The following is a 24518-nucleotide window of genomic DNA, read 5'->3' as shown; positions in this document are numbered from 1 at the left end:
GTAGTGGTAGACCTTTGACGAATAAAACCGTGTTGACATGGAGATAAAAGACTAGAACACTGATATTGCATTTGATTGGTGACAATCTGTTCAAAGACTTTAGGAATGACTGAAAGTTTAGCAATACCCCTGTAGTTTTCAACTTTTGACCTACTACCTTTTTTATGCAGGGGTATAATAAAAGACTGTTTCCAAAGTGCCGGGAATGACGCAGATCCCAGAGATAGCTCAAATAATTTTAAAATAGGCTCATACATGTTTTCGGCGCAGTACCTAAGCACGCAACTAGGAACACCGTCCGGTCCCGGAGAAAAGGTGGGCTTCAAAGATTGAAGACTCTGAAGAACAATATTACCATCAATAGCAGGATTCCTAATGTAATTCGAGCTATCTAAGCGATAGGGATATTGACCAGAATGAAAACCACTGGATGAATACGTGGACTTAAAGAACTCAGAAAATAGTTCAGCAACTTTGTCATCAGTGCAAGCTTTTTACCTCCAAAGGTTAATGAGGAAGGATACCCAGAAGTTTTCCGCTTTGAATTTACGAAACTGTAAAACTTTTTTGGATTTCTAAAAAATTGGGCTTTACAACAACTCAAGTAATTTTTATAACAAAGCTGATTAAGACGGTGAAATTTAGAACGAGCTATTAGATATTTAGAGAGGTCTGCAGATGCTCCAGATTTCTTGAACCTCTTATAAAGCCTAGATTTGATGTTATTAAGTCTGATAAGTTGCCTTGAAAACCAAGGGGGCTTATTCGAACAAAGGGTATAGCGAGTAGGAATGCAGGTATCAAAGAAGCTATCAAGCCTACTGTAAAATATAGAGATAGCCGAATCGACATCTGTGAAAGCATAGAGATCCGACCAATCATGGGAAGCCAACAGATCATTGAGCATAATGAAATTCGCTTTGTAGAAGCATCTAGATCGGGGACGAGACTGTACTTGAATCCTACGGGGTAGGCTGATATCAAGTGATATCTCTAGCGTAGGGTGAAGAGGGTCTTCTGGAAGGGATAAAGGTGGTATTTGCGTAAGGGCAGTACCCACCGAGCCATCCACAAATACTAAATCCAGCATTTTATTTCCACTATTTGGAACATTGTTAATCTGTAAAAGAGATGAGTCTAACAAGCAATTGAGAAACTCATGTTGAGCAGTGGGAGTTAAAAAGTTTGAATCACTTATATTAACCCAACTAACTGTTGGCAAGTTAAAGTCACCAACAACAACAAGTCGATCGTTATCTCCCAACTGCGAATGCAAATCACAGATGGCCGAGCTATGACTAGCATAAACATCCATATCCGAACGAGGTGGTATATACGAACAGCAAACAATTACGCTATAGCTACCGAATGAAAGCCTAACTGCTATGAATTCGATATGAGAGATATTGTCCAGCGAAATCAACTCAGACGATAGGTTAGATTCAACAGCAATAAGGACACCTCCCGCTCTAGAGATGCGGTCACGCCGATAAACAGCATATTTATTTGAAAAAACCTCAGAATTGTAATTATCAGGCTTTAGCCAGGTCTCCGTAAAAGCTACAACTTGTGCAGAAAAGTTGAAAGAATTAAGGAAGAATGGAACAAGTTTTGATCGTAAACCACGAACATTTTGATAATTAATGAGAAGACGGGACAGATCAGCAATTACCTTTGTGTTGTTATTACTGTGTTCGTCATACCGTTTTTTGGCTGTAATAAAACAGGTTCGGCCCTCGCCTTTCTCGTGAACAAGTGAACCACAGTATGCTTGGGCCAAAAAGAGGAATCAAGTACCTTATCGAAATATTCATCTGAAAGGGATATTTTAAATGAGGAGATGTCTCTCTCATATTTAAAGTTAAATTTATACACATTGATGTTACTAGTGGGTGCAACACCAAGTTTAGAGCAAACGTAATGAGCAATGTCATTTTCGAGAAAAAAAAAATATAAAAAAATCGGCCCACTCCGGGATTAGTGGGGATGATTGTAGAATTGATTGAAGTTTTTTATGAGAAAAAAAATGGCAAAATTCTAAAAATCTCGAAAAACTTAAAAATTAAAAAAAACTTTGAAAATTTTTTTGTATTTTTTCCGAAAAGTACATTTAAAAACAATTTTAAAAAAATCCCAAACGGTCAATTTTTGAAAAAGATATAACATTTTGAAAACAAAAACGGTGTTTTTTTTTAATTCATAACTTTTTTTGAGTTGGATGAAAAAATTTTAAAGAATTCTGAAAAACGTCTTTCGTAAGCTAGAAAAACTTTCAGCCAATTCTAAATGGGTCGGGTTCAAAATTGGTCAAAATGGGATGGAATACATACATGATAAACAAAATGTTCGGTCTTCATATTTAAAAAATTTTTTATAATTTATATGCTGTCAAATGGTTGTAATCACAGTGTGAGAACACGTTTTATTGAAATACAAAGCAAAAAACATCAACACTTTGTGTTAAAGAAATCACAAGTTCATTATAAAGATGCCCTTTAGTTAATTATGAAATTCTCATGTACTTAGATGTGTCAGTATGTACACAGAAACTTACAACCTAATAAACAAATAAAATGTTAAATCTTCATATTTAAAAAAGATTTTTGAAGCGCAGGCTAAAGTTCAGCTGAACGGGTAGCTAGTTTTAGAATAGTTGTAAGCTCAACTAAATGGGAAGTGATCGGGTTTCTATGCTTTATACTTACGGAAAATCTGATAACGAATTTAACTAAATGAAATACAGCATGTGGTTTTATTTACTTGCATTGTAAACTAGAAATAAATGAAAGAGGAACGCTGATGAGTAGCGTTAAAAATTGATTGTCTTTGTTGAAGGAAATGCCTTACTATTTATACAGAATTTCCTATTTTACACATACGTAATTACACTAATACTTACAAGCTAAAGGTATCTACATTCCTGATACATATATCCTGTGTCAGCATATTAGTTGGACCTAATTTTAGATATTTGTTATTATGTAAATATTTTGGCAGGGACATTGACAAACTGTTATTGACGTTCAGTCAAGGTATTAACGAATTGGTCAATGTGCCAGTTAAACGTAACCGGATATGGGCCTTGCTGTCGGCATTTGTATGTGATGTTGAAATCCCGTTGTGTTGGGGTTAACATAATTTATGTGGGTCGATATTGTAATATGAATGCATTGAATGTGTGAGGTCGATATTTATATGTGCATAAAAAATGCATTGGCATAGAAGAGCATAATGCTACAAATGCATTGGCATAGAAGGGCATAATGCGTAATGCTACAGCATCCACCTTAAGAAGAGTCATATATAATTGGAGACAATTGTATATGACTATTCCAGAGATTTAATGACCCACTTGACTTTTGCTTGAGTTTAAAAAAATTGTAATTGCTTTTGTATTCTATTATAATTTATTGCATAGTGGCAACTTGATATTGACAGTAATTGGTTTGTTTATATCTGTTTACATTTGTTTCACATTTGTTTTTAATATGCTGACTTTTGTTATTTCTTTTTTTTTATCATGCTATTTCTTTTTTCTTTGGCATGTTTGTATATTTATTATTATGAGTAATGTTTCGTATCACGTGTTACCTATTGAAATTCGTTTGACACAATCGACTTTTAAGTGTGTCGACCTACTTAATATCCGCTTGTGTTTACAAATTACTCTTTAACATTTTTGAAGTATTGGTAACTTGATGCCAAAATGAATTCGTATGTTTATGTGTTCTTTGCTTTTATTTGTTGATATTTCCTCTACTTATGTATCTATTATGCTGGTTTTTGTTTTGAACATATTGTATTGGCATTTGTTTTGTTCTCTTTTTTTTTGACGAGTAAAGTGGAATGCTTATGTTGAAACTTTTTTTTTTTTTGTTAAATTGTTTGAGTTACTAGCAGATGTGTTATATCGGTTTAAGCCTATTCTTATGGACTATATTCTACCGCGGGTTAAAGTAAAAATATTTTTCCTATTAATATTTTCTATTCTACCGGAGGTTAGAGTAAAAATATTTTTCCTATTATATAAAATTATGACCTCTTTAATAGTGAGGTTTTCTTAAATGAGACCCAGGCAACTAAATATTTATATTTATTTCTAACAACTAATAGAGATAAATGATTTATTTTTTCTTTTGTTTTCTTGATTTTTTTTTTTCATTTCATCATACGAAGTGTGAAATCTGTAACTGATTGCATACACAACTGAGGGGTTGTAGCTGTTGACGGAAGAGCAAGGTGGCTATGTATTGGTAGTAGTTCAATTAATGGGTAAGCGGAAGGTACAGTGGATGCAAAAATTTTACTATCCTTGAATTTTCTTTTCATATTTTTCCTATTTTCCATTAATATCTTCGATCTCATATGTCATGCGGCGGCCACCAAGACAGAATCGTCATGATATTAATGAAGAATTATTTTAATTTTTACCGGGATTTCTCACATTCACAACCTCTTGGGTTTGTGCAATTATTTGACCTTAGGTACCTACTTTTATTATTTTAAATTTGCCTACTCGAGTAATATTCTATAATTTTCACCAATTTATCCTTCAGGACAACTGTGTTTTTCCCTATAAATTTCAAGTCCTGAATTGCCGGCATTTTTCAGCCTGGTCGAATATTGTCCTAAGTCAATAACTTCCTCAACAATCCGGTTGCTTGAAATTTTTTCTATGCTAACATTTTTCTATCCTAAGAGGAAAACGAGCGCGACATGTATTCTTGTTACAAATTTATATAGCGCTTCACATATACTTTAAGGTTTTCTTTGTGACTTTTCTTCATTTTCTGTTGGTAATATTATTATTGGCTACCCTATAAATTTCAAGTCCTGAATTGCCGGCATTTTTCAGCCTGGTCGAATATTGTCCTAAGTCAATAACTTCCTCAACAATCCGGTTGCTTGAAATTTTTTCTATGCTAACATTTTTCTATCCTAAGAGTTAAACGAGCGCGACATATCTTCTTGTTACAAATTTATATAGCGCTTCACATATACTTTAAGGTTTTCTTTGTGACTTTTCTTCATTTTCTGTTGGTAATATTATTATTGGCTGGTTTTCTGTTTTATTTTTGAATTTTGCATACTTCCACTGACAAGGGATTTTTATTCAAATATAATTTGGAAGAATAATTATTTTGGATGGTATTTCCATATGACCTACCGTGCCTTTTGTTATTGTTTCCTGACTATCTTTGTCTTTAAAGATATCAGGAGCGTTCAGAGAAATTATGCAAATTTTTGATTTGCTGTTCACTTTAGGCAGGGTTAGTGAAGCTGCCTTTACTGCCGATTGCGACATTTTGGAGTTTATTATTTGGGGTTTATTTTAATTATTTGTTGCTCTTTCTCAGGTTTGGCTTTGGAAATTTTGGAAGAAAAAAATTTTTAGACGCGCTGTTGCACATTTTTCAATTGCCTATATTTGTGCTTCATGTAATTTTTGAGCATCACAGCTATTGGGATGATCAATAGCATGAATGCACAAATTAGGACTGCAAACCAAACGTCTGGGACGTTTGGAACGTTTTTCGTATCTGAACGTATTGGTGGTTTATACTCGACTATCCTATTCTCTGATGTTTCAGAGATTCCCTTTCCTACCCCGTAGTCAGCTATGGCTATCATAATGCCTTGGGCTATTTTTGTCCGCCAAGACATTTTGAAACTTCTGTAATTACTTTCCTGTTTCAGTGAATAAGGGGTAAATTCAAATGTTAATAAAATTTCTTTGATTTTATTCTCTATCTTAAACACTCCATTTTACTTATAACTTTCGTTTGTTTAATTAACATTATAAAAATTGTTATACAACATTTTTTTATTCTAAAATTTTCTTTTTTATTTTCTTAAAATATATATAGAAAATATTTTTGTTTAAGTTAATATTTTTTAACATTTTGAAAAAGAAAATTTTATAATTTATTTTTTTTTTTTTCAAATTACTAATAGTTGGGTATAGTTTATTTTTCTTTTAACTAATTTTACAAAATATATTTTTTAAGATTATTTCTATGCTCTTTTTGTGCTACTAATATAAAATTTTGTTTTTTATTATTTTTATTTATTCATTTTAATCCCTATTAGGGAATGCCGTGCTACAGATTTCCTCTTCCTTAGTTGTAGGATTTAATACTGTGGTTGGTTCCCTAGTAATTCCTATAATTTTCCAGAAGGGTTTTAATGAATTTAATTCTTTTCCTAAGTCCCTAGTTTTTTAAGTATTCTCATCCCACCGTTGGAGGGGGTATTTTGAGAAGTCTCTCTGCATTCCAACTTACTCAAATAGAAATTTTCTTCAATTATTTTAAAATTTTCTTTAATCGTTAGCAATATTAAATTTTTTTTTTAATTACAATAATTTTTTCTTTAATTATTTCCTATTTCTTAATTCTTTAATTGTTTCTTTTAATTTTAATCTATCTATAGTATTGGTGGTAATATTTAAAAGCTTACAAGTTTCAGCTATTTCCTTTTTCTTTTGGAATTGTTACCTCCCCTCTTCCTTTTTCGCTTTAGTGGGGTAGGAATCTTTGGGATTTCTTCCTGTTTACTATGCTTAATCCGTCGCCGATACTCTTCTATCGTAATCGGTTTCGGACCTTTCTTAGCTGCTTTACGATTTTTTAAAACTTCTTCGGAGATTTTTATAAATTCTCCAATTGTGTCTTCACACTTTTTAAAAACTTTATGAAAATCTTTTTCAGTTGTGATCTCTTGCATAGTAGGGAAATAGTTGCAACTTAAAAAACAATTTTTTTTTTAACTTTAACAAATTATTTGAAAATTTTATTATTCCCACATTTAAGGAGTTGTATGAGGACTAAGCATTCCAATTTACTGATTTAACTAACTGACATTTTGAATTTAAATTTTTAATTAATTTGTAATGGCACCACTAAAGAATGCAACATCGATAGTGGGCTGGCAATGCCGTCATTCCGAATGGAATGCATATAACGGCATAGTGAAAATTTGCAAACGGTACATTTATTATAGATAGCGCTTACTGTCGAATAAACGTTTTTTAAGAGTTGTGCTGTAGAATAGCAGTTTTTACATCCTAAAATAAATAATTTCTACTTTGGTGCATCGGATTGAGCATTAAACTCAAATAGACTTGTTTTATTTATTATAAAGAGTGTGTGGCAACGTAAGCACCATCGGGATATTGCGTGAGTATCAACCTGCCCAAATGGAGCTCGACAACAAGCGTTTAGAAATTCTTTAATATTTAATTAAATCTTTTTTTTCAAAACATTTTTCTTTAAATTTTAATAATATTTTACTTTATACTTTTTTTCAACTAAATGCTAGTTCTAATTTAAAAAAAAATTCCTAAATTTTTCATGGTAAAGCGTCCATAAGGCCGCTCAATTGATTCTAAACTTAAATATACTTATAAAAAATTGCTCCAGCCTGCTGCCAGTCAGGATTATTGCCGGTCAATAGTTATCCGCCGTGCTGCTAGACATTTCTTTGTTTGCTAAGTAGTATAGCGATGTTATATTCCACTTTATTTGTTCGCCATTCACGTTTATTGTTGAGATGCTGTTGCTGTTATTTTGTTTTAAGTTTTCTCTCTTCTGCTGCTGTTTAATAACATAGTACCATTGTTTTTGTTGTCCAAATGTCCTGGCTTTTTGCTGCGAAGTCTGGCTTTGCCCGCAAGTACGAATATTCGCTTAATTTTTTTTTTTGAGCGTGAATACCAATTTTTGCAGGATAAAAAAAATTGTTACTTTTGCCTTATTGGCAGGACTATTAAATTTTACTTTTCTTTAAACTTGGCAGGATCTCTTCCAGTATGATCTTTTAACGTTGCTTGATCAGCAACTTTTAAGGATCGAACTGGCAGGATCGCAATAGAAATAAATGAAAGAGGAACGCTGATGAGTAGCGTTAAAAATTGATTGTCTTTATTGAAGAAAATGCCTTACTATTTATACAGAATTTCCTATTTTACACATACGTAATTACACTAATACTTACAAGCTAAAAGTATTTACATTCTTGATACATAAATTCTGTGTCAGCATATTAGTTTGACCTAATTTTAGATATTTGTTATAATGTAAATATTGTGACAAATATTAGTGACACTAAGTGATACATCACTAGTCTGATGCTAAGTAAATGAAGTCACAACAACAATAAAGCAGACAGTCACTTGTATCTACATAAACGAATCATTCATTATGTCTACACATATGTACGTACACGCAGCGGAGAAGCAACGCACAACCACATGCATATATCTGAGATACTCCCGAAAGTATGCAAAAATTGTGCAAGTATCACTCACATATACACGCGCATGGGCCATGAGAGAAGCTATAAAATCGTGCATCTGTAGGTACAGCTGAGTAATATTATAGCTGATAACTAACTAGTAAGCTCTGGAAATAAAAGCGCCTAGAAATATGTCAACGAGGAAACCGCACAGTATAAAATTAGCAACAGTGGGGGCACGACAATCAGTTTGATTTAAGTACGCTATCTGTCGAGCAATAGAAGTGTTATTTTGAGAGTCTAATAAAGACCATTTTGCATTATCGAATATTGGAGTTATTTATTCAACAGTTTAGTGATTCGAACGTTAGCAGAAGGTTGCAAATAAGCGGAATTGCAGTAAATTCGTTACAATTGGTGTCAAAAGAGGAATTGTTGAATAAATTCCGAAGATTGGGAATACAACTTGGACATGGAAAAGTTGGGTGAATTGACGATCCAGCAACTGAAGGAGGAGTTGGAACCCCGAGGATTGGCTACTATTGCCAATAAATCCCAGCTACAAAGACGACTAAGGGTAGCTATGGTATTTGAAGAAATCAATGCTGACAAGTATGTCTTTCATTCTGATAGCGACAAGACAACAACAAAAATGGAAGAAAAAAAAGAAACACCGCAGACAGTGACGAGCACAATATCTGCACAAACATCGACAATGACATCTCAGCTGGAGTCGCAGGAGGCACGCATTTCAGAAATGTCATCTCAATTGGAAGAACAGAAGACATATATGTCATCTCAACTGGAAGCGCAAGAGGCACGTATATCTGAAATGTCGACACAAATTTCGGAACAGGTATCATCGCAGCTCTTTGCGAAACTGGAAAAGCAGGATGCAAAAATTTGACAACTCGAGGAAAATATTGATGATGCCGAAATAGAAGCGTTGAAAGATCTTATGGAGCAGTTACAACAAAATCGCCCAGCAGTTTCAGCGAGTAATCCAAAGGTAAAAAACCATCCTTTGACGGTTCTGTTCCTTTCCAGGTCTTTAAGCTACAGTTTGAGAAGACCGCTGTAGTGAACAACTGGAATGCGGAAGATAAAGTTGCTGCACTCTTCGTAGCATTGAAAGGACCAACTGCAGAAATCTTACAGACTATTCCAGAGTACGAACGGAACAGTTATGTCGCATTGATGGCTGCTGTAGAACGAAGGTACGGAAGCGAACACAGGAAACAGATATATCAAATAGAATTGCAAAACCGTTACCAAAAAGCTAATGAGACTTTGCAAGAGTTTGCTTCGGATGTTGGAAAATTGGCTAAACTCGCAAATGCAGACGCACCCGTGGAATACACCGAGAGGGTTAAAGTTCAGAACTTTATAAATGGAATACGGGATTTCGAAACGAAACGAGCTACATATGCGAACCCAAAGCCAACATTTGCTGAAACGGTATCCCATGCACTGACTCAGGAAACAGCGTCATTTTTGAGTAAGCCCGCATACAAAGCTCATCGCGTGGAAGTGGAAAGGCCATAAAAATGCCGGAGTTATGAAGTGTTTCAAGTGCGGTCCCAAGTGACATTGCACGTCATTGCAGCACCGGTCCTGGTAGTTCCAACTTGGGTGGCCGTAAACGCAAAGCTGGAGGAGATAAGCAAGAGCGAGTCAGATGTAAAGATCGAAAACTTGCCCCCGCTATTGAATGTCCTGTGATATCTGTGTCGAAATTGGAAGGAAAGCAAGCAGTCTTACCGTCAGAGGGAATGTGGATGGCAAAGAACGTGTACAGACTGTAGATACGGGCGCATCTCATTCCTTGATTCGATCTGATTTGGTCTACAGGAGAGTAAAGCCATTATCTGGAGTAAGGTTGCGTACGGTCACTGGCGAGTATAACCAAGTCCTGGGAGAAGTGATCTGTGAAGTCTTAATTGGGAAGCTCATGGTTCTACACAAATTCGTTGTAGCGGAGATTATTGATGAAGTCATATTGGGAGGGGACTTCTTAATCGACCAAGGCATCAAGATCGATATGCAAAGCAAGACGATGCGATATAGGAACATGGATGTGCCCCTTTATTTCGGCTACGAGAGAGGCTACAGCAGTAAACGAGTACTGGTGGAAGAGAGTCAGCAAATACCACCAAAATCCGAAGCAGTCATCTGGGCAAAGGTTGATGGAGATTTTGGGACAAAGAAATTGTGGGTTGTCGAGACAGCAAACAAATCAACTCCGAACATACTTGTAGGAAAAACCCGGGATATGACAAAAGGAGCTATATTGGGAAGATGCCAAGCGGCTGAAATAGTTATTAACTGTGAACAGCTCCAGAAACACGTTTCAACTAGCAAGACTGATCTTTCAAATTACATCAAGGCATGGACGGAGGGGCTAGATCAAGATTATCAGAGTAAAGCAAAGCAACTGCTCATAAAGTACGCAAACATATTTGACCAGGATGGTTCCAAACCAGGCCGCACCAATGTTGTGAAACATCAAACTGACAATGGAGACGCGAGGCCGATACGTCAAGCTCCTCGTAGTGTTCCACTGGCGAAGCGGGAAGTTGTGAGTCAAATCGTACAAGAAATGAGCGACAGCGGCGTCATCGAACCATCAGCTAATCCATGGAGCTCACCGGTGGTACTTGTGAAAAAGAAGGATGGGAAAATAAGGTTTTGCGTGGACTAGCGCAAGTTGAACGACGTCACGAAAAATGATAGCTACCCATTGCCAAGAATTTACGATACTCTGGACTCGCTATCTGGTGCGAAATGGTTTTTCACACTGGACTTGAAAAGCGGCTACTGGCAAGTTGAGGTGAAGGAGGAAGATAAATAGAAAACAGCCTTCAATGTCGGTGATGGTCTTTGGCTATTTACAGTGATGCTTTTTCGACTTGTAATGCACCAGCTACTTTTGAGAGACTCATGGACCAGGTACTGAAAGGACTACATTGGAAAACATGCTTGGTGTACCTGGACGACATCATCGTATTGGGCAAGAACTTTGATGCACATCTTAAGAACTTGGAAGTTTTCCAGAGAATAGCTGGCGCTGGTCTGAAACTAAGTCCCAAAAGTTCGCTGTTTAAAAAGGAAGTAAATAATTTGGGTCACAAGGTAACGACAAGGCATCTGTACAGCGAATGAAAATATAGAGGCAGTAAAGGATCTGCCAAGAACTACAGAACTTGCATGAATTAAGAAGTTTGCTTGGGCTGTGCACCGCCGATTTGTACCAAACTTTTCCAGCGTAGCCCATAGCCTCCATGAGCTTACAAGAAAAAATAAAGCTTTTGAATGGAACAAGGAGCAAGAAGTGGCTTTCCAAACATTGAAGGAGCTTTTGTGCACTGCCCCAATGTTGGCATATCCGGTTCCAGGAGCAACATTTATTCTAGATACAGATGCGAGTGGATATGCTATATGAGGCGTTTTATCACAACTGGTCGATGGACAGGAGAAGGTAGTTGCATATTACAGCCGTTCGATTGGAAAACCAGAGAGGAACTATTGCGTTACACGGAGAGAGCTGTTGGCATTGGTAGAGTGCATTAAACATTTTCACAAATACCTCTACGGCCAGCGATTCCGCGTCAGTTCCGTAATCCGGAAGGACAATTGGCACGGTGGATCGAGCTACTACAAAGCTATGACTTCCATTGAGCATCGAAAAGGTAGTACCCATGGAAATGTTGATGCAATGTCACGAAGACCATGTAATTTGGAGTGCAAGCACTGTTCAAAGGCCGAGGCTTAAGAAAACATTATAGATGGCCGGCGAATGACTATCTCGTGTACGAATGAATGGGACAAGGAACAACTAAGAAAGTGTCAGCGGCCCAAACGAAACGAAAGACCAAACAGAGAGGAGATGTCAGCAGAGAGTCCCATTGCGAAGTAATATTGGGCACAGTGGAACAGTTTAGAATTGATATCCGGTTGCTTGCATCGAGTATGGGAGAGTGAGGATGGCCAATGCAAGAGGTAACTGATAGTTGTTCCCAGAAAGAGGATTTCTGCCGTGCTCAGCGAGCTGCATAATGGTCCAAATGGAGGTCATCTTGGAATCACGAAGACGCTCGAGAAAATTAAGCAGAGATTCTATTGGGTTGGTTGCCGTCAGTCGGTCACCGAGTGGATTGCCAACTGCGAGGTTTGCAACAGAGCGAAAGGGCCCAAAACACGAAGTCATGGCCAGATGAAGCAGTATATTTCAGGTGCACCATTTGAAAGGGTCGCAATGGATGTCGCAAGTCCATTTCCTACTAGCCACCGTGGAAACAAATACGTGCTGGTGGTTATAGATTATTCCAGTAAATGGCCAGAGTTTTACCCAATCCCAAACGAAGAAGCGGAAACAGTAGCAGAAGTGGTTACAAACGATTGGGTCGCAAGTATGGTGTACCAATGGAGTTACATTCTGACCAAGGCAGGAATTTTGAATCAGCTGTGTTCCAAGAAATGTGTAAGAAGTTGGGCATTCGAAAAACACGGACAACTGCATTGCATCCACAGTCCGACGGTATGGTGGAACGTTTCAATAGAACCTTGGAGGAGCATTTAAGGAAAGTAGTAGACAAGTACCATAAGGAGTGGGATACACATCATTATTCTTGATGGGTTACCGATCGGCAGTGCTTGAGACAACGGGCCAAACTCCAGCAAAGGTAATTTTTGGCAATGACCGACTGCCAGCTGATTTGAAGATTGGGATAGATGCCGATGCGGAGAGAAATGTCAAGAAATCCACTGGTGTCTTGGAAGAAGAGATGAGAGAGATACACGATCTTGTAAGGCAACGATCAAAGGTTATGAGTGACAAGATGAAAGCCAGATACGATAAAGCAATCAATTCGGAATGTTTTCAGGAAGGAGATTGGGTACTGTTATACAACCCACAACGAAAAAAGGTTTGTCCCCGAAATTGCAGTGTAATTGGGAAGGCCCATACAAAGTTATAAAACGGATCAGCGATGTAGTGTACCGCATACAAACCGTTGGCAAACCACGAACCAAAATGAAAGTGGTTCATTTGAAAAGGCTGGCAGCGTTTAGATCGAGAGATTTGTCTGATCGGGACGATCAGACTTAGGTGGATGGCAGTGTGACGAATATTAGTGACACTAAGTGATACATCACTAGTTTGATGCTAAGTAAATGAAGTCAAAACAACAATAAAGCAGACAGTCACTTGTATCTACATAAACGAATCAATCATTATGTCTACACATATGTATGTACACGGATCGGAGAAGCAACGCACAACCACATGCATATATCTGAGATACTCCCGAAAGTAAGCAATAATTGTGCAAGTATCACATATACACGCGCATGGGTCATGAGATAAGCTATAAAATCGTGCATCTGTAGTTACAGCTGAGTAATTTTATAGCTGATAACTAACTAATAAACTCTGGAAAGAGAAGCGCCTAGAAATATGTCAACGAGGAAACCGCACAGTATAAAAGCAGCAACAGTGGAGGCACGACAATCACACGACACAGAAAAGTTAGATGTACAGTAATTTATTGAAATAGAAAAAGCGGGTTAGTAGTCCACGATGCAACTGCCACTTTGATGCGCGCTGCTTCCTTTTATAGACTTGTTGCTCTGCTGCCTTGGGGTGCGCAGCATTTGGTACGCTGGCTTAGGCCTTAGCTTCTCACGGTTGACATGCACTGAGGGCATGTGCAAGTATTTCACAATCCTGTGAAACATAATTTGCTGACGCTACTGTCTGGCCCTGTTGGTATGATTCTTATTGATGTGCAAGTATTTCACAATCGTGTGAAACATAATTTGCTGACGCTACTGTCTGGCCCTGTTGGTATGATTCTTATTGCGTAACCATTAGTACGTGGTACTAATCATGAACTTGGTTTCCCACAGGTGTGTATGGTGAAATATCATTTGGCTTAAATTAGGGTATTGGGCTGCAAAATGATATGACTGCAATTATTCTGATACAGCGGCACGTGTACAGGTAGAGTGTGGGAATGGAATGTGTTGGGTGCCGCAGCGTGTTGACTTGCATAATGCTACAAATGCATTGGCATAGAAGGGCATAATGCTACAATGTACATGTAAATATGTTTCAATGTTGTACGGTTAAGGTTTCTTATGAGCGTGGTTTAAGTTTTTCTCACGTACATGCATATGTCTCAGTATGTACATACAAACTTACAACCTAATAAGAAGATAAACAAAATGATCAATCTGCCCCTACGGGTGCCCAACTGGCCTTTTTGTGGACGAGAAAAAAAGTGGTTGGGGGATGGGGTGGGCGGTGTAAAGAAAAAATGAATTGAACAACAAATGATTTGGCTGACCAACGCTGATGAGTAGCGTTGGATAGCAATTTGTTAATTGTCTTTATTGACGATATTCATTATTATTTATTCAAAAGTTCTTAACCTATACATATATACATACTTACATTAATATTTACATACTAGAGGTGCGTGACTCAATAGTGAGGAATGCTTTGTCAGCAAATTATTATTTTGACCTACATATTGTTATTAGGCGACTTGGCAAACACGAATGAACTCATGGTAGTTATCTGGGTCAATGAACGAATGTTTGTAATGTTAAGCGTGTTTGAAGTGAGGTGAGTGATTTTTTTTTGAATTTAATTGTAATTATTAGGTATGTCATAGTGGTAACTTGATATTATGAGTAAATGTGTTACCTTTTTTTGTTTTTATTCATTTGCTTTACATACAGTGCCCGTTCTCGCTTTTTCATAATAAGCTGACTTTTGCTATTTCTTTTTTGTGTATTTACTATAATGAGTAATTTTTTGCTGACATTTTTTTTATTGTTTGTATATTTTTCTTTGTGCTATTTTTTTATGGTTGAGTGCTTACGATTATGAATAATGTTTTGCATCAAGTGTTATTGACATTTGTTTTTACATATTAGGATTTTAAATGTGTCGACTCACTTAAAATCTGTTTATGTTTACAAATTTATTATGAAGCAACAGTCACTTGATGCTAACATGGGTTAGTATTTATTATTTGTTTTGTTTATTTACATTTTATTTCTTACGTATGTATGTTGTTGAGTAAATTGGGATGCTTATAGTATGATTGTTTTGGTTTTCAAATCATATGTGTTACTAGTAAATGTTCTATACTAGAGTAAGCCTATTTTTATGGATTACTATTTCCTTATTTTGTAGGTAGGTTAAAAGTAGAAAGAAATGTTTCCTATATCATGTAAAGAAATGTTTCCTATTTCTATTTTCTAATCTATTTAGAATGAAAGATATTTTCCTATTACTATTTCTTATTCTACCTGTGGCTAAAGTAAAAATATTTTTCCTAAAATTATTACCTCTCTAAAAACTATTTGATCTTATTTGTCATGCGATTTCTGCGGCGGCCACCAAGAGGGGAATCGTCATGACTTTTATGAAGAATTTTTTATGTTTTTATTTTTATACCGGGATTTGCCACTTGCACAACCTCTTGGGTTTGTGCAATTAGTTGATCTTGAGAACCTGGTTATCAATTTTAAATTTGCCTACTGCAGTAAATATTCAATTAATTTTTCCTTATAAGTTTCAAGTCCTGGATTGCCGGCATTTCTTGTATGCCTGGTCGAATATTGTCCTAAGTCAATAACTTCCTCAACAATCTGGTGCTTGATAATTTTTCTACGCTAACATTTGTCTATCCTAAGATGAAAATGAGCGCGACTAGTCTTTTATTGCAAATTTATACAGCATTTCACATATATTTTAAGGTTCTCTTTGTGACTTTTCTTCATTCTTGCTGTTGTTATGGGCTGGTTTTAAAGTTTTTGTATTTTGCATATATCCACTGACATGAATTTTAGCGGGGCTGTGGTATAAATCTTCTTCCTTGACAGCCTTTAAGGATGTTATTTTGATAACTTCCACAGGAACTACTGCGGTATTTAATTTAAAATGTGCAAATTATTGATTTGTCATTAAATTTGGGCAGGTGTAATGAAGCTGCCTTTAATGTCGTTTGCGACATTTTGAGGGTGCTGTGTAAAGGTTTATTTTTAATTATTTGTTGCTCTTCCCCAGCTTTGGGTTTGATTTTGAGTAAAAGGTGCTAAAGTGGATGTTTGTAATTTGGGGAAAACAATTTTAGATACGGTCTTGAACGGGTTTTAGTTGCCTGTACTTATGCTTCATATATTTCTTTAGTATTGTGGCTATTGTAATGATCAATAGCCCGATTATGCAAAGCAAAACGGCTAGCCAAACATCTGGAATGTTTGGTGTAATTCTTGTCTCTGGTTCAGCTGGTGGTTCATATTTTATTAGTCTATTCTCTGGTACTTCAGAATTTTCTTTCCCTAATTCATATCCGGCTATCGCTATCAGGATGCCGTGGGCAATCTTTGTCCACCAAGCCATGTTGAATTTTTTCTATAATTATTTTACCTGCTTCTGTGTGAAATGAACTAAATTTAATTTTTAATAAAATTTTTGGTTTTATTCTTTATCATATGCATACCATTTTACTTTGTTATCTTTTTTTTCTTATTTAATTAGCATTGTTATTATTTAGGAAAAAAAATCTTTATTCTTAAAGAAAATTTTGTTAAATTTAACATTTCTAATTCAGATATTTCAAATATTCTTACAAAATTTTCAAAATATTAATTTTACAAAGTATTTAAAAAAAAATATTTGTTTTTTTTTTAATAAATTTTACAAAATAATTAACATTTTTCGTTAAATTTTAGAAATAGCATTTTTTTCTTTCAATTTACAAAATATTTTAAAAATTAATTTTTGTGCCATTTTGCTATTTTTCTTTATTTAATTAACATTATAGAAGCTATTGTATACAATTTTTTTCTAAAATTTTTGATTTTCTTAAAAAAAGTTTTTAAATTTAATATTTTTAACATTTTTATCTTTCTTAAAATTCAAATTTATTTTATTTTTTTGGTTGAATTTACTTAACAAAGTATTGTTTAAAATTAAATTTTATGCTATTGTTATTTTTCTATGCTACTTTGGGCTTCAATCTTTTTCAAATTTTTTTTTTTTTTTGGTTTAGTTTGTGTCATTTTCAAAGATGACATCAAACTTTTTGTAAAAAAAATTTGTTCATCTAAAAAAAACTCCTTTCGTTTTTGCTAATAGTTTAGCGTCCATAAAGGCCGCTCAACTGTATCTAGTTATATTTACTCTTACACTAATTGCTGCCAGTCTCAATTGTTGTTTTTTTTCTGCCTCCAGTCAATTGTAATATTCCACTCCTTTTTATGCTGTTGAAATTGCTTCCATTTGATTTAATTTTTTTTGCCATCACTATGCTTTTGCTGCGAATGTAATATTCCACTCCTTTTTATCCTGTTGAAATTGCTTCCATTTAATTTTTTGCCATCACTATTCTTTTGCTGCGAATGTAATATTCCACTTTTTCTTATGCTGTGGAAATTGCTTCCATTTAATTTTTTGCCATCACTATGCTTTTGCTGATCGGTCGCACCTATTGGATGGGGCGAAGTACTCTTACAACAGCAACAACAACAGGAGCTTGACGGATCGGCCTGGCATCTCCAGCGTCAATTTGATGTTTCGCAACGTTGCTTCGGCCTGGTTTGGTACCATATTGGTGAAATGTTTGCTGAAAACCTAGGAAATTTAAACAGTGGGGTGTCCTATCCCCGCTTCTGTTTAATTTCTACATATCACAACTCCTTCCCCCACCAAAAGGACTTAAAATCATTTCCTATGTCGATGACTGGACGATTATGGCAACAGGACCTGGCCCTTCAATTGATGAATTAGTTTCTAAAATAAACAGCTATCTCCCCGATATTTCTAGTTTCTTCATCTCGCCCAACCTAGCATTATCACCGACAAAGTAACCTTCGATAATACTCTGACCTTCAAGGCGCATACACCGAAATTGTATCTAAATTGCAAAGCCGCAGCAAAGTCGCTTACCGGCAGCGCCTGGGAAAGAGATAAAGAAACGTTGCCAACCACGAACAAAGCCTGGTCGCCTGGTCTTAAAAACACATACTGAAAAAGGCTGCAGGCCTGTCAAAATACTGCTATCAAAACTGCCACCGGATGCTTCCTTATGATCCCCCAACACCACCTACACAGTGAGGCCAAAGAGCTTAACATTAAAAGGCACAATGAAATGCTGAACAGGCATTTTTTTCGAAATTGTCATAAACCAGGACACCCTTGATCCGCCTCCACGGAGGTTACGGAACATCTCCTACAACGCCAACACAGCCGTTTGATCCAGAAAAGCATAAGCAGGCCCTAAGCCAAATCCACACAGAATCGGTAAACGCATTTGCCAGGACGTGCCCAGTGAACCCTGTTATTAATATGCAATATCCTACCCTTGCTGAAGAAGAAAGCACACTACGAGGAAGTCACGAGTCACCCCAAGGCCTTCGGGGAGTGTCCTTATCGTTACAACAACAAACACGAGTCACCCTGGCCCAACTTCGTTCTGGATACTGTAACAAGTTAACTCTTACTTGTCCAGAGTCAAAGCCAACATACGTAATGCATGTCTTGCATGCGATGAGTTCCAACATGACATCAGCCGTCTTTTCAATTGTAATGTGGGACTTACGTCCCTGCTGAAACAGCCAGTTTCCTTTGACTCCCGTTAGAGGACTTTGATGACAATTTGTGACTGGGCGTTCGCATTGAATGGGGCGAAAAACTGTTAACACAACAACAACAAACAATGGCTGATCTTCTAGGTTACAGAAAAGTTTACAAAATCATAAGAGAAGATCCAATAGCATACGAGAAAAATTTCATCTGTCGAGTACCTCGACTGTCCCACCCAGATTATACGATCTTCCCAAAATTCATAAACGCAACGTTCGCGAGATGGTCGGGTTTCTACCGTAATGGTGCTTGTTACCGAAACGTACCGGATCTATATCTGGCAAAGGACCATCAACATCGGTAGCTGTCTCCAAAACTTTTGGATTGTCTTTCCAATTAAAAGACAGATTGAAAAATATTAGAATAGAACATGACGAAATGCTTATATCATTTGTAGTAATATCACTTTTTACCAAGATACCAACACACCTAGCAATATAGACGATAATGAAACAATGGTCAAAGTTGAGAAAACATACAAAAATAAACAATTCCATATCAGCGGGGAAATAACTATATCTTGTACAATAACAAATTGTACCAGCAGACATCCGGGATGGCTATGGGAATTCCACTATCTCCAACTACAGCGAACATAATTCTAGACCGGGTTGGTCCCCACATAAAAAAAAATTATGGAAGTCCTCCCCTAAATTTGAAGCTTATGTTGAGAGGGTTTCAGAAAAATGTTTTACAATTTTTTTTGATCCTTCGAAATACAGCCGGAATTTTCTTATTTTAACTTGGTTATTTAACATCCGATATTTAAATTTGATACGTCATTATTTCAAGCAATGCAGTCGTTTTCACATTGTCTCATCATTTAATTGGGCCTTATCCCCCTAAAGTATTCTATTTATTTTACCATAGGGAAATACTTCCAAATTGTTGATTATTGCTTTTGAACCATTTCCATAAAAAATATGGAAACAAGTATTTTTTTTTTAACTAGACAAACGTTTATCTAACCGGGGTCGCCATCGGCAGTGATTAGGCAAAGACTCCGAGTGAATTTCTGCCATGAAAGGCTCCTCAGGGAAAACCCATCTGCTTGCAGATGCCGTTCGAAATCGGCCAAAAACATGTAGATCTCGTCTTGCCGATTTGTAGGAAAAATAAAAAGGACGCAAATTGGAAGACAAGCTCGGCCTCAAATCTCTTCGGAGTTTATCGCGCCTTGAATTTATTTAATTTAATCTCAAAACAGTTCCGAAATAGTTCCCAACATATTCTCAAAATGGCCTCGAAGTGGACCTTAAAAAATCCCGTAAAAATCCAAAATAATCTGGCAGTAATTCCGGAATGATTCAAACACTATTTATTTTTTATTTATTTAAAATTATATCGACTCAAAAACAAAGCGGTCGACTGCTAAGAATATATTCAATTACAAGAAAAGAACGTACATAAACTTACAAGCCAAGAATTCAAGTAAATTATATATAATTATACGCATTACAATTTGAATTATAATATACAGAAAGTAAAAATGTTATTTATATAAGTGTCCCCAGTGGGGGGTCATCGTGAGGAGCTCAGAAAGGAGCTTACGCGAGGTGCTCAAAAAGGAGCTTGGTGCCCATAAGTGGGCTCATGGGACGTGCTCATAAAGGAGCCGGATGCCCAGTAGGGGGAACACGCGAACTGCATGCAACGAGGTTAATTATTTATTTATTTCGTTTAAGATATCAGGCCAAACACAAGAGTATGGCAGTATGTAAAGCAGCAAATGAACATTCAAAGCTAATCTAGTTGTACATGTCATTATATCCTGAGCAGTGCTGCCAGGTGATGCAAAAAAAAGAAGCTAGATTGGCAAAAAAAAAAAGGTTAGAAAAGGCTAAATTTAGAAAAAAAAGAAGCTAAAAAAAGGCCAGAAATTTTTTGGTTAATTCATTAAATTTTTTTATATTTTAGTTTACACATTTGTAAATAAAAACTTATAAACATAATTTAAGCATAACTTCCTGTTTCAAAACATATCAGGCACATTTTATTTGACTAGCACATGGAATTACTTTAAATGATTGCATATGTGTATATATAAAAAAAAATATTACAAACTAATTATTTATATAAAATATTCCCCGTCTGAAGAATCAGAAGAGCTTAAGTCTGGGTATAAAGTTTGGCTATTTACCATAGATATGAGATCATCGGTAATTTCAAAGTCATTACAACATTTAGATAATCGTTTTAACGAGCATCTAATATTAAGCAGCGCATTAAGCATTTTAATTTTTAGTTTGTTCCTTAATTTAGTTTTCAGAATTTTCATGCCACTAAAAACTTTCAACCTCCGCGTTACTGAGTGGTAATACTAAAAAACTAAATATGAATTCGACAAGTTCTAAAAAAGGAGGTTCGTTTAATGCATTTTTATGTAAATTCCATGGTGGAGTGTACATTTTTCCATTGTATAGTTATAAGTTTTCGCCACTGCAGCTCTATTAATGCTATTTGACTTGAAGAATAACTATACATACTTCTCTTTTTCAAAATTGAAATTTTCAACGAATTTTCAGCAGAAAAAGAATTAATCTTTTCTAGAGAACTCATATTATTAGGTATTAGGTGTTCACAGGAACTATTGAAATTATTTTATTTTAGAAATTTTTAAAAATACATTCGGAGTAAAAAAGGCTAGAAAAAAGTCACGAAGCTAAACACAAAATTTCGAGGCTAAAGGCAAAAAAAAAAGGCTAAATCTAGCCTCGAAAAGGCTAACCTGGCAACACTGATCCTTAGCACCAAATCCGCATAGGATTATTTCTGGTTACGTTTTGTCGACAAAGTAAATGAAAAGGAACAAAGTGTGTAGAAGTCCTAGTAGGAACAGCAAAATTTATAGTCTACTGACCAGATCAGGGGAGTCAATCACACCGATGTACAAGTAATATTCGACGAGAAAAGGAGGTGGAAAATCTCTTTTTAATATCCGTGATAAACCGAAATTTTGTTTTCCTCTTGAAAGTTCAATTTCTTTAGCATTTTCTTGATAACTAAATAGTAAGCTTTCATCAAAAATTTAATATAATTTAAAAAAATGCAAACATGTCTGTATATATGTACAAAAATATAATTTCAAATTTTTTTTTCTATTTGTAGATGTACTGAAGTTCTGCTCGAAATAAAGTAAATCAATAGTTTTAAGCTAAAAGTGTGCTTGGATAACAGCTACCAAATCAAAAGAAACACAAGATTGATGTCAAAGTCTCAGAAAAAACCAGCATTGAGGTCGTAAATTTAAAATACTTCTCCTAGTTTGAAATTCTGGCTCTGTATACACTTGTGTTCTTCGACATCTGGCTAAAATTGCATTTCGCGAAATGGGTAATAACGCTACTACTTCCAATAAGAAGGTGGATGCTGCCGAAACGGTCAAAGAATTTCTTGAACAAGCTAAAGAAGAATTTGAAGATAAATGGCGCCGAAATCCAACGAATACTGCATGTCTAGAGGACTTTGAACGTATTAAAACTCTTGGTACTGGCTCGTTTGGCCGCGTCATGATTGTGCAGCATAAACCTACGAAAGACTATTACGCCATGAAGATTCTTGACAAGCAAAAGGTTGTTAAACTCAAACAGGTGGAGCATACCTTAAATGAAAAACGTATACTACAGGCAATTCAATTTCCTTTTTTGGTGTCTCTTCGTTATCATTTCAAGGACAATTCCAATTTGTACATGGTATTGGAATACGTTCCAGGAGGAGAAATGTTTTCACATTTACGTAAAGTTGGTCGTTTTTCAGAACCCCATTCACGCTTTTATGCTGCTCAAATTGTACTTGCTTTTGAGTATCTCCATTATCTTGATTTAATTTACCGAGACCTTAAACCCGAAAATTTATTGATTGATTCTCAAGGATATCTCAAAGTCACCGACTTCGGATTCGCTAAGCGAGTTAAAGGTCGAACATGGACACTATGTGGAACTCCTGAATATTTGGCTCCAGAAATTATATTATCCAAAGGTTACAACAAGGCTGTTGATTGGTGGGCTCTTGGTGTTCTAGTTTATGAAATGGCAGCAGGATATCCCCCATTTTTCGCAGATCAACCTATACAAATATATGAAAAAATAGTGTCCGGTAAAGTACGTTTTCCTTCGCATTTCGGCTCGGATTTGAAGGACTTGTTGCGAAATCTTTTACAAGTCGATTTGACGAAGCGTTACGGCAACTTAAAAGCAGGTGTCAATGATATTAAAAACCAAAAGTGGTTTGCATCAACTGATTGGATTGCAATCTTCCAAAAAAAAATTGAAGCTCCTTTTATGCCACGATGTAAAGGGCCTGGAGATACTAGTAACTTTGACGATTATGAAGAGGAAGCGCTTCGTATTTCAAGCACCGAAAAATGTGCAAAGGAGTTTGCTGATTTCTAAGTATGTTGTATATTTTTTACATAATGACGCGTTTTACAAAAAAATATTGACTATATTCGGAACATTATAAAATATTAAACGTAAAAGGTATACTTGTAGTTACGCTCAAGTAGTTTAGTGTGTACTATAAACTACCAAAAAAAGATATGAAATTAATAATTTAAATTTTAATAAATTTAATTAAGTGGGGACCAGTCACCTAAAACTCCAAACCAAACGCACTGCTATCGAACGATTTTAAATATGTATTTAAAACAATGTTGTACATCTTCTCATTCGCTTAATGTGCAGTGCCACGGAGATCACCAGTAGAGGAAAAATATATAAATATATATGTGAATATATGTATATATATATGACTGTCGGGACAGTGCTTTTGTTGCTTTATGCTGGTGTGAAATAAAATATATGTATTGAGCTCATATGTTGGAATTATTGAATGCATATTTCTTGGATATGTTAGGTTAAGTTGAGCTGGCCGGTACATGAGGAGCTCAAATATACTGAATTAGTCCGTAGTGTTACCATAAGCTTGTTTAACGAGCCAACTGAAAACCCCTATCAAAAATCAGGACATATGTTATAAAATAACTCAGCTTTCTAGGACCTATGCCACTTGCTGCTTCTAGATCTGACAGCCGTGTCACTCCTAATGGCTGGAGCCTGCTAGACTGTTTCCTCCTCCAACCCCCACTTCCTACATCTGTCACTAACCAAGCCTAATTTAAAGGCGTGTGCCGCCAGAAGGCATTGCCCAGTCAGAATACCCGTCGTGAGTCTACAGTTCTCTCTTTTTAATGAAAGCAGTGCTGCGCTTGGACTCACGCATTTCCCTCTTGGTCGATCATACGCACCTCTCGCCTTCTCTTAAACTCTCCCAATCTAACTCTGACAATTACGGAGCAAGGTTCTAGGTGTGCGAGGGATTCAAGGGGTTGATAAGAGCAATACAAAACTTTGTATCTTCAGAGCTTCGGCAAACCAATTGCCAACAGCCCCTCGCGTAGGCCTAGAACGCTTGATGTGGTTAATATAATTGTTACCGAGATGGTCGGGCTAGTACCTTAATGATGCTAGTTACCGGAGCGTACCGGATCTATACCCGGCAACACACCACCAACATCGATAATAATCATTCTTCATTGTTAATACAACAGCAACAACAGAGACCCGCTTTCTCATCCACATCTATTCCTATATGCCCTGAGACCCATTATAGATGTATGCTTCTC

General features: G+C 36.1%; 1 protein-coding gene across 5 annotated transcripts in view; it reads left to right on the top strand.

The window, feature by feature from the left end:
- Nucleotides 1–23708, top strand: part of Pka-C1 (Protein kinase, cAMP-dependent, catalytic subunit 1) — a 110267-nt gene extending 86559 nt beyond the window's left edge. For 4 of the 5 annotated variants that reach the window (XM_067766313.1, XM_067766316.1, XM_067766314.1 and 1 more), the window contains one exon: nucleotides 22004–23708. In XM_067766313.1, the coding sequence (XP_067622414.1) occupies nucleotides 22225–23286 (1062 nt within the window). In that variant the 5' untranslated portion in view covers nucleotides 22004–22224 and the 3' untranslated portion in view covers nucleotides 23287–23708. Of the gene's footprint in view, nucleotides 1–4176; nucleotides 4273–22003 lie in introns of all 5 variants that reach the window. The other variant, XM_067766315.1, reaches the window with a different exon arrangement.
- Nucleotides 23709–24518: the final 810 nt, after the last annotated feature.

This window comes from Eurosta solidaginis, chromosome 2 (assembly GCF_040869045.1).
Source record: "Eurosta solidaginis isolate ZX-2024a chromosome 2, ASM4086904v1, whole genome shotgun sequence".
NCBI lineage: Eukaryota > Metazoa > Arthropoda > Insecta > Diptera > Tephritidae > Eurosta > Eurosta solidaginis.
Note: the sequence above shows the minus strand (reverse complement) of the source record. Positions and strands in the feature narration are given on the sequence as shown.